General features: G+C 43.6%; 1 protein-coding gene across 1 annotated transcript; it reads right to left on the bottom strand.

Moving 5' to 3' along the window:
• Positions 1–528: 528 nt before the first annotated feature.
• On the bottom strand, positions 529–11,065 carry LOC139455910 (uncharacterized). The gene is made up of 6 exons (XM_071237460.1): positions 10,979–11,065; positions 8,631–8,678; positions 7,421–7,572; positions 2,853–3,017; positions 2,411–2,457; positions 529–596 (listed from the first exon to the last, which is right to left on the bottom strand). Exons 2-6 carry the CDS (start codon positions 8,672–8,674, stop codon positions 561–563), a joined length of 444 nt encoding a protein of 147 aa, XP_071093561.1. The 5' UTR covers positions 8,675–8,678; positions 10,979–11,065; the 3' UTR covers positions 529–560.
• Positions 11,066–11,501: the final 436 nt, after the last annotated feature.

The following is an 11,501-nucleotide window of genomic DNA, read 5'->3' on the forward strand; positions in this document are numbered from 1 at the left end:
GTATGTGTGAGTGTGAGTGTGTGTGTGTGAGTGTGTGTGTGTGTGTGTGAGTGTGAGTGTGTGTTTAAGTGTGTGTGTGTGTATGTGTGTGCGTGCGTGCGCACGCGTGTATGTGTGAGTGTGTGTGTGCGTGCGTGCGCACGCGTGTATGTGTGAGTGTGTGTATGTGTGTTTGTTAGTTAATGTGAGTGTGTGTGTATGTGATAGTGTGTATGAGTGCATGAGTGTGTGAGTATGTGGGAGTGTGTGTGTGTATGTGTGTGTGCGTGTGAGTGTGTGAGTGAGTGTGTGTATGTGTGTGTGCGTGTTAGTAAGTGTGTTGGTGTGTTTGTTATTGATACGCATCCTGAAAACCTCCACACTTTGTAGACTGTGTTGTCATAAATCCAAAACATGGAAGTATTGTAATTCTGATTCATAAAAGTATTGTAGTATGTAAATGTTTTCTCATATCCTATCTACGCTGATCCAGTGGTCCAAATATAGGACCCCTCCTACCCACTCTGACAAACAAAACACATTTGGAATGTCGATCACGATGTTTTATTTCACAGCGGACATCAGTTGCCGTGAGCTGTAACACAGTTGGTGTAGAGCTGAAACATACGAAGTGTTAACACGTCTCATAGTGACATAGTGAGTGGTTCACGCCTCTCCCAGACATAGGGTAGGGGTAAGAGAGGGGGAGGGGGTTACTTGGGTTCATGGAAAAGTTACACGGAGAAAGTGGGGGGTCGGCATGAAAAAATAATAGTTTTTTTCAAATAATGTGGGTACTGGTCATTAATTATAGGACGGGGTCATAAACAAATGTTACATTTGGGAAGGGGGTGGGTTTTGGGTGTGGTAGTTTGTGTGTGCGGGGAGGGAGGGGTGACACCGAATGGGGAAGTCAGTAGAATGTGATACTAGAGGATGCGCCCGTCATGGTTTATTCTCCCTGCAGTGTTTTATTGTACGATAACCAACTCCCACTCGTCGTATATTTCTTAAATACGTTTTAATAAAACATATTACATATTCCTAAATGAAAATCGTTGTACTTTGTTATTCAATCTGTTGTGAAGTAATCATGAACGATGTATCTGGATCCAATGTGCTGAAAAGAATCCTTTTACCGGACACCTTCGCGATTTTGTCAGAGATGTATACGAGATTTTTCCTTGACCCGTGAAGATCCGGGATCGAATAAGTCTTCAGCAACCCATGCTTGCCGTAAAAGGTGATTATGCTTGTCGTGAAAGGCGACTAACGGGATCGGGTGGTCAGGCTCGCTGACGTGGTTGATACATGTCATCGATCGAGGATCGATGCTCATGATATTAATCACTGGATCACTGGTCCAGATTCGGACATTTACAGACCGCCGTCATATAGCTGGAATATTGCTGACTGCGGCGTAAAAAAACAAACAAGCATGCCAGCAGGGCAGAACAGCAGAATAAAAAGTAATGCATGACCATATATTGTCGTTCAGTTTATTTATTTTTGCTGGGTGCGACGTTAAACAACAAACCAACCAACCAACTTGGTGACGGAATTTCAGTTGCCATGTAAATGACGTTTTGGTTACCAAAGTGACCAAAATGACTACCTGTTTGTTGAGGTGTGGCCTCCCTGGTTGTAATTTATCAGATTGTTGCACACCATTATGGAATTTCTATTTTCAGGTCATTTTCGACATTAGGTTTTAATTGTCGATGTTTATGCTTGTCTTTTGGTATTTATTTTGGATTTGTTATTACATTAAACCTAGTTACACGCAGAGTTGACTTATCTGCTTCAAATAAACTTGGCAGACAGGTGATGATTGATCATTAAAATGTTTTAAAGGTGTTCGGGCAACTAGGCCCATTTACACCTTGCCCATAATAAAGGTTTGCTAAGTACCTATATCTTTTATACAGTATCAAAACCGCCACACGCTTTAATATAAACGAGAATGGCATTCTGAACGTCATGGTGAACAATATTCCTAGAAGATAAAAATCCAGCCAATGAGAAGTCAGTATTAAGAACTGTTAGAGACTCCACCATTACCTTACGGTGATTAATATACTTTTGGCAATGCAATAAAAAATGAGCTACATTATCAAGCTGATTACACACTGTACAATGTGCAAAAATGTCTTAATCAATAGCATTTAGATATGCACCAAGACCACAATGCCCAAGACGAAGTCTGGTTAAGAGAGCATCCTCTCTCTGATTATTTCTAGTTATGTGTAATTTAGTGATAAAAGGATCGATGCCAAAGAGAATACGTCCTTTTAAGGAAGATGCCCATCTCGGCTGCCATTTTGTTTTAGCATGGGTCATACTCACGGTGCCTAACTCTTCAGGAGAAGGTAAAATTGTTGGCAGACAGGTACCAGGGCATCACTCAAAAATGTATTGTTACGTGACTTACGTTCACCATGTAGGTCCTGAACTCTGCGATCGAGATTTCCCCATTTCCTGCAATACATAAACCGTTGTCAAGGGTTACAGAGAGGGGAGACAACTAATATGTTCAGCCATTCCATCTGTTTTAGAGACTGTCAAGGCCAAAGTTTTCACATTTTCTGAAACTGGCGACAAAGTGAGAAACAATGAAGGACTATTTGTGTCCTGTGTTTTCATTTGAACAAATCGAAATTTCCGAATTAGGGGGTAAAGACACGAAGCCAAATTGCTTTAGAAAGGTGGAATCTGATTGGATCAAGAACCTACAAATACTTCACTTAGATTGGGCGTTAGTACCTCAAGATTCATGTAATGGGAGGTTTTGTCAACCCTCCCCCCCCCCCCCCCCCCCCCGTTCCTCGCCCCTTTCCTGTAACATAAAAGAGACATCATGAATGAACACCCACCGTCAGTGTCGAGATTTTTTGACAAAGCGACGAGGTCACTGTCGGTCAGACTCATGTCGTTGTTCACGTCGAAATTGTGGAAGAGGTAGCCAACAAAGTTGCGAACGTCGAGGTAATGCCGATGCCATTGTGTTACAAACTCATCCTCTGTGATACTTCCGTTTTCTGGAACAACATAATATTTGCGTAAAACCTGAGAGAGAGAGAGAGAGAGAGAGAGAGAGAGAGAGAGAGAGAGAGAGAGAGAGAGAGAAAGAGAGAGAGAGAGAGAGAGAGAGAGAGAGAGTTGGTGAGTAAGGAAGCTACGGTGTCGAATGGGGCCAGGGTATTTATCATTATACATGTACAAATATCATACACTTGAATTCTTGTCAGAGACAGAATACTGCTTCAAGGCACACAATGACTGTCCTTTTACAACATACTATCAAGCATTTCCAGCAAACAGGTTTGTTTTGTGTAAAATTATATTATATTACCCATACGGGTCGAAGGATCGTGTGTAAACGCCTTCCGATAATTGCACATGTGCATTCAGCGATTCTCAATGTCGGGTGTTCATTTGAAGCCATAATACGTCAAAACGCTTTTCTGTTGAGTAAAAGCCGATATAACGTCATCCATTGTTCATCGCGACACACATTGATTGCATCACGTCATCTGAACAATAGGCATCCTTCAGTGAAGTGTACCTGCGATAAAGTACACTTTTTGAATTACGTCATAATGGACTGACGTCATGGCGCTGTTCAAGTTCCATCCTTGGTAACACCGTTCTTTCATTATTGTCAAGCAAGATGGCGCATCCACGTCAATTTTCGGTTAAGGAGTTTCTTTAAACTTGCATAAATATATATAGTCAAATTATTAACTTTACATTTTTTAAACTAATCCCATATATGATGTATAACGGACAAATGTATCAGAGAAGGTAATTTTTAATAATTAATGTCCAAAGAAGGATTTAAATTAACGGTGGTAACCATCGTTTGTTCCAAGCACCTACGGTATTCGGTAATAACATCAACAGTTTAAATCATAAGTCCGAAACTCGAGAATCTGATGGCACACAAGTTCAGTAGCGTGTATGGCCACCATTTGCGTTGACAACTGCCACACAACGCCTCCGCATGGACCTTGTGATGCTTGTGAACACATGATTGGGAAGACGACGCCATTGTTGCTGCAAAATGGTGCCAAGATCTTGCAAATTCTGTGGTTGGTTCTGTAGAGTGCGCAGACTTCTGCCAAGACCATCCCAGACGTGTTCGATGGAATCGAGGTCGGGAGACCTTGACGGCCAGTCCATGACGTTGACTCCCGCATTCTGAAGGAAATTCCTTGTCAAAATTGCTGTGTGGGGTCTGGCATTGTCGTGTTGGAAGATCAAACCTGGTCCATGTGCTGCCATAAAAGGCAAAAGTTCTGGTGCCAGTACCTGGTCGCGGTAAGCAGCAGCGTTGAGGTTGCCACGGATGACAAGAAGCCTGGAACGTGCATTGCCACAGAAAGCACCCCACACCATGACACTTCCGCCTCGAAATCTGTCAACTTCCTGTACACAACACTGGGCGTAACGTTCATGACGGCGCCTCCACACCCTCGTCCTACCATCAGCAAATTGAAGATTAAATCGGGATTCATCACTGAAGACGACTTGATTCCAATTCCTCTGAGTCCATCGTAAGTGCCTCTGTGCCCACAATTGACGTTGACGTCAGTGTAATTGAGTCAAAATCGGCCCGCAGTATGGCCGTCGTGCTTGAAGGTGAGCAGTTCTCAGACGGTTTCGAACAGTTTGCGCACTTTGTCTACCCCTAAACTGTTCATTTCTGGTTGATGTAACCGTCAAAAATCGGTTACGGAGGTGACGTAAGACAATCTGACGATCCTCTGCATGTGACATCACACGTGGTCGACCTGGCCGAGGGCGATCAGCGGTGGTACCCGTTTGCTGTAGACGCGTCTGTAAATCATGAACAGTCCGTCGACTACAACCCATCGTCCTTGAGACTTCAGCTACGGACGTTCCCATCTGCAACATGCCAATGGCACGTTCACGTTGCACATTTGAAAGGCGTGGCATGACAAATGGTCGTAAAGACTTTTGTTTTCTTGTGTTTCGAAGTGTTTCGGATTTTGATCGATTCACCTGCACCTGTGTTATCTGAAGACAATACGTGGCCATTACTGTTTAAATACACAATAAGGGCCCACAATGATAACTGGTCAAAATGTTAAAAATTTAGGATTGTGAGTGAGTGAGTGAGTTTTATTTTACGCCGCTTTTAGCAATATTCCAGCAATATCACGGCAGGGGACACCAGAGATGGGCTTCACACATTGTACCCATGTCGGGAATCGAACCCGGGTCTTCAGCGTGACGAGCGAACGCTTTAACCACCAGGCTACCCGACCGCCCCTTAGGATTGTGAAGTTTTTAATTTGGTTCAGTATATTTGAATAATATTACGTGGGAAGTAATATGGCAAGATGATGTCAGTCATATATCATGCCGCAGGCATCTCCCACACATACATACACCACTGTGCCCGTGCCAAAGCAATCTGAAACTGTCCGAGGCGGGCGTTGGTGGCTCTAGGAATTATGTCTGCCTCTGGGTAAGGGAATGAGCATCTTCACGAGGCAAGAGAATTAACTGACTATAAAAGTCCAGTTTCCACCCTTGCCGAACTGGGCTGCAGATGTGGAGTTATATTTTGGCTGGACTAACGTGCCTATGCATAGTCCAATCAAAATCGCGCACCGAAATCGAAAACCGGTTCGTAAACTGTCATGCAGATTTTGGTCGATTGCAGGATTTGCACAGTATGTGCACCGCCAACTCATTGTCGACAGATATTTTCCAAATCTTTTCAAGTTTTTAATCAAGGTCCTCACGTGATTCGATGAACTTCGCGATGTAAGACTCGTTTTCTCACAATATAGATCTGGATTGTCGATCATATCCTCTTGACTGGGCGCTGCCATTTTGTTTGAAGCAAACGCAAGTGATACGAGAGGTGGAATCTGATTGGTCCATAGGAGAGGCATAGAAGGGACTTAACTCGTAACAGCCACTGGTGACGCTACGATCGTGCCCAGGAATTCCATCCTGATTCGGCAAGGGTTTTAACTGGACTTTTAAAGTTAGTTAACTCTCTTGCCTCGGGAAGATGCGGAATGAGCAATCCTTGATAGGTTTCATAAACACCTGTTAGTAAGCATACGGCATTTAGCAATATACTAAAGTCAAGCAAAACGACCGCTGTTTGAGTCACGTGATTAAATTGAAGCAAATTAATAAGAAAACTTAAATTTAAAAATTCCACTTATTGTTGTATAAGATTATGGGTAAACAAACAATGTAATATGACCTATTCAAATAATAAAACTTCCCATTTTAGAGGTGTATCATTATGTCTCAAACGTAAAATATGCCTCTTAACGTGAGGGTGCAGGCATTTAGGTGGAAGAGCCCGACAATGAGACCTGTTCGAGGATTTTAAGTTTACGTAACTGGTCATTACAGATTTGATTTTAAACCCAGCTTCAATATAACATGAGGTTAGTCTTAAAGTCGTCCTCTTTGAAAAGTAATAAATTTTGCTCTACCCCCACGTGTTGCGTAATAAAGTATCGTTTTGCCCTGAACTATCATGACGTCAAAGCTCACTGACGCAAGCAGCAAAACTATACTTTATACACTACACATGGGGTAGAGCAGTCTTTATTCTTAATTATATTTCTATAATCTACTCAAGACTCGGAATTATCTGTTTCTCGTAGCCTGTTGATTATTCTCTAAATATCCAGACTATCAAACGGCCAGTCCCTTCTTGAGATGCGATCAACATTGGCAAAATACAGTCTGGGGTCCCTTGCCGTTATTTGAGGGTTTACGGTACTGCCCCTACTAGGAGATAGGATGTCAAATTGACTGATTGATGACGATTTAGGTAAGACATGGTTGATGGAAACTATATTTGTTACCAATATGCCAGCTGTATCAAAATGGCCTGAAAATAATCGAGGGTCAGGTATGGAATCCAAGAAGGGACATTGTCGCCCTCAGAGAAACAAGCGAAAAGTGTCAAAATTAACCAAAGCGCAACAATGCGACAATGCGACAACGCGACATTTTGGCCATTTGTTACATTGTTGCGCTTTGAATGATATTTTATATATTACCAAAGGGCGATTACGTTCCTTTAAGGATTTCATATTCACGCAAACCAATGACAGAAAGCTTGAGCAACGACGCGAAAATAGCCATGGCACCGAGCTTAACCACGCGATGAACTTCAATCGGTAAGAGGCGACTATCGGGATCGGGTGGTCAGGCTTGCTGACTTGGTTTATGCAGGTCATCCAAATTGTGTGGATCGATGCTCATGATATCAATCACTGGATTGTCTGGTCCAGACTCGATTATTTACAGACTGCCGTCATATAGCAGGAATACTGCCGAGTGCGACGTAAAACAACAAATCAACCGACACTTCAGACCACTCTTACAACAAGCATAGGTTACAGGGCACGGATTCTTATCATAATGATTATCCTACTGTCAACGTCATATCTGGCGACGAACTCCGCCTGGACCTCGGTTGGCTCCACAATGCCGTCGCCATCTTTGTCAATGTCCGCGATGACGTTGCTGACCACCTGGCTCGGGAGCAGCTGGTCATGGTTGGTGTGGATGCAGGAGTAGTGTTTTCTGCAGGCAGAGAAGCCCCCGATGAGTTGGGGCTTCTTTCAAAATTAGTCCAGTTCTAAGGTGGGCTGGGGGAAATGTGAATTCAAACGTGTCCCAGACGTTTCCCACGAACGGGTTATGGTGCGGACAACCAACTGCATCTGATCTGATATACTAGTTTATACCACCCATCCATAAACTGCACCTGATCTGATAAATAATTAAGACAATGTACCCACAGACTGCATCTGATCTGATATACTAGTTTATACCATCCACCCATAAACTGCCCCTGATCTGATAAATGATTTAGACAATGTACCCATAAACTGCACCTGATCTGATATACTAGTTTATCATCTAAAACTAGCTCCCACAGGAGATATCTCTTGGATGAGATCAAGCGATATCTACACTTTAGATATCGCTGCAATGAAATTACATCACAATGCTTTGCAGACCATTGTGACATCACTGGTTACCATGACGTCACAATCAAACGACATCACTAATGGCTCTGCTACTGAAGCTGTTTGCAGTACTTTTTATACCGAAGACACTGCTAATTACTGTCTACAAATTGAAAAAGTTGAAAGAATGATGTTGGATGATAAATAAAATCTCACCCTCGTGTCTTTTGATATCAAATATATCAACACTCGTTGATAAAAGTGGCAAATATCATCGGCAAGCCTCAGAATTTTTCCACTTTTATCAACTCGTGTTGATATATTTGATATCAAAAGACACGAGGGTGAGATTCTCTATTTATACCACTTACATATAAACTGCACCTGATCTGATATACTAGTTTATACCACTTCCCCATAAACTGCACTTGATTTGATATACTAGTTCAGACAATGTACCCATAAACTGCACCTGATCTGATATACCAGTTTATACCACCCATAAACTGCATCTGACCAGATAATCCAGCATATACCACGCACCTACAAGCGGCATCTGATGCTAGCTTATACCAGTCATCTATAAACTACATCTCATATGATATATAGCTTATACCACACTCAGATAAACTGCATCTGATCTGATATACTATAGCTTATACCACTCACCCATAAACTGCTACAGATCCGATTAGAACAAGGAAAGCTATCATGATTCTGAAAATTAATAAAATGGAGTTTTAGTTTGAACATTATTTATAGTAAATGGAACAGATTCATAGCACCCAGTACACCTGGTGTTGGGGGAGTTCCATAGCGCCCAGTAGATACAGAAGGTAACAGGTCTGGACAGCGCACCTGGTGTTGGGGGAGTTTGATAGCGCCCAGTAGATACAGAAGGTAACAGGTCTGGACAGCGCACCTGGTGTTGGGGAGTTTGATAGCGCCCAGTAGATACAGTGAGTGAGTGAGTGAGTTGGGTTTAACGCCGCTTTTAACAGTATTCCAGTTATATGACGGCGTGTCAGCTTAATGTGGGAGGAAAGCCCGAAGTGATGCAGGTCTCAGACGTTTACCACTTCGGTGAAACCCACGAGCACGGGTATGGTGCTGACAAACCTAGAAACATAATCGGGGCCCAGGAGATACAGAAGGTAACATGTCTGGACAGCGTACCTGGTGTTGGGGGAGTTTGATAGCGCCCAGTAGATACAGAAGGTAAGAGGTCTGGACAGCGCACCTGGTGTTGGGGAGTTTGATAGCGCCCAGTAGATGCAGAAGGTAACAGGTCTGGACAGCGCACCTGGTGTTGGGGAGTTTGATAGCGCTCAGTAGATACAGAAGGTAACAGGTCTGGAGAGCGCACCTGGTGTTGGGGAGTTTGATAGCGCCCAGTAGATACAGAAGGTAACAGGTCTTGATAGAGCATCTGGTGTTGGGGAGTTTGATAGCGCCCAGTAGATACAGAAGGTAACAGGTCTTGATAGAACATCTGGTGTTGGGGAGTTTGATAGCGCCCAGTAGATACAGAAGGTAACAGGTCTGGACAGCGCACCTTGTGTTGGGGAGTTTGATAGCGCCCAGTAGATACAGTGAGTGAGTGAGAGAGTTGGGTTTAACGCCGCTTTTAACAGTATTCCAGTTATATGACGGCGTGTCAGCTTAATGTGGGAGGAAAGCCCGAAGTGATGCAGGTCTCACATTTTTACCACTTCGGTGAAACCCACGAGCACGGGTATGGTGCTGACAAACCTAGAAACATAATCGGGGCCCAGGAGATACAGAAGGTAACATGTCTGGACAGCGTACCTGGTGTTGGGGGAGTTTGATAGCGCCCAGTAGATACAGAAGGTAAGAGGTCTGGACAGCGCACCTGGTGTTGGGGAGTTTGATAGCGCCCAGTAGATACAGAAGGTAACAGGTCTGGACAGCGCACCTGGTGTTGGGGAGTTTGATCGCGCCCAGTAGATACAGAAGGTAACAGGTCTTGATAGAGCATCTGGTGTTGGGGAGTTTGATAGCGCCCAGTAGATACAGAAGGTAACAGGTCTTGATAGAGCACCTGGTGTTGGGGAGTTTGATAGCGCCCAGTAGATACAGAAGGTAACAGGTCTTGATAGAGCACCTGATGTTGGGGGGTTTGATAGTGCCTAGTAGATTCTGCCCTTTATGTGATGATGTGAGAGAGATATTTAGAGATTCGTTAGATAAAACTATCCCACCTTTAAGTCACCAACTGACCCGTGAAGATCCGGGGTAAAATAGGTCTTCAGAAACCCATGCTTGCCGTAACAGACGACTAACGGGATCGGGTGGTCAGGATCGCTGACTTGGTTGATGCATGTCATCGATCCCAATTGTGTGGATCGATGCTCATGATGTCAATTACTTAATTGTCTGGTCCAGACTCGATCATTTACAGACCGCCGTCATATAGAAGGAATATTGCAGAATGCGGCGTTAAACAAGAAACAAACAAACAAACAAACAAACAAACAAACAAACAAACAAACAAACGATCACCTGCTGGAGAGGTTTGTCATTAACTATAGGTACAGTAACAGGCAAGCGTTTGTGTTGCACAAGCAATATTGGCGCTTAGACAGGGCAAGTGGGCCGGAACAGAACACCTGGGCCCACTTGCACAAAGCGATCTTAGCACAAAGATGATCGTAACTCCCATACTTTAGCTTACAATAGTCTTAACGCTAAGATCGCTTTTTTGAAAGTGGGCCCTGGTCTCCCTGTGGGGATTCCGGGTTAAATAGGTCTCCATCAACCTATGCTGGTCTACTCATTGGCATTCCGGGTTATAATATGTCCCCAGCAACCCATGCTGGGCCCACTTGCACAAAGCCATCTTAGCGCTAAGATGATCGTAACTCCCATACTTAAGCATAGGCTCACAATAGTCTTAACGCTAAGATCGCTTTGTGCAAGTGGGCCCAGGTTGAGGTATTGACCAAAAAAAAGTTAAGATTCGCCACATAGCGGCATGGAAACATCAGCAACTATACCTGGAGGAGGAGAAGTACAGCTAGTGTTCCACAAGGCTGTCTGGCTAATACTAACGACAAGCGGGCGCGTTACTTCTCATTTAAAGTGTGAAGATGCGAAGGAGTGTCGTTTTAAAAAGTAAACATTTGTGCAGACTTTATACACCTGTGTCTTTCACAGAGTTGTCAGTTTAATTTGGATCGTGTTGAAGTCTAAAATATGCATGTGATAGAGGCAAGGTCACGACAACTATGCAGTGTCACTATTTAAGACGGATCTTCTGTAATTGGAAACATACTCTAAATTTTAGAAACATTTTTTCCCCGTGGGATCTCCACTGATGTTTATCGGATGGAGCGTCGGCCCGGAGAGCGGAAGGTCGGTGATTCAATTCCTAGCACGTCATACCAAAAGATGTTAAACGATGGTACTTGTTGTTATCCTGTCTGTTAAGGGGCTAAGGCAAGGACGTCAGTGTACTGTGTCTGAGTAGGGTATTCATGTTAAACTGCGGCATGGTATCTCTGTGGGCTAGCACTGTAA

The sequence above is a fragment of the Haliotis cracherodii genome, unplaced genomic scaffold (genome assembly GCF_022045235.1).
Source record: "Haliotis cracherodii isolate W230 unplaced genomic scaffold, xgHalCrac1.p SCAF_11, whole genome shotgun sequence".
Lineage (NCBI taxonomy): Eukaryota > Metazoa > Mollusca > Gastropoda > Lepetellida > Haliotidae > Haliotis > Haliotis cracherodii.

Bases quoted from the DNA above. Each gene is read 5' to 3' on its own strand.
- LOC139455910 (XM_071237460.1), bottom strand. From the start codon at position 8,674: ATGATAGCTTTCCTTGTTCTAATCGGATCTGTAGCAGTTTATGG. The intron at 7,573-8,630 runs GTGAGTGGTATA...CTCTGCCTGCAG, and splicing joins GGATCTGTAGCAGTTTATGG to AAAACACTACTCCTGCATCC. The intron at 597-2,410 runs GTAAGTCACGTA...CGTATGTTTCAG, and splicing joins TCAGGACCTACATGGTGAAC to CTCTACACCAACTGTGTTAC.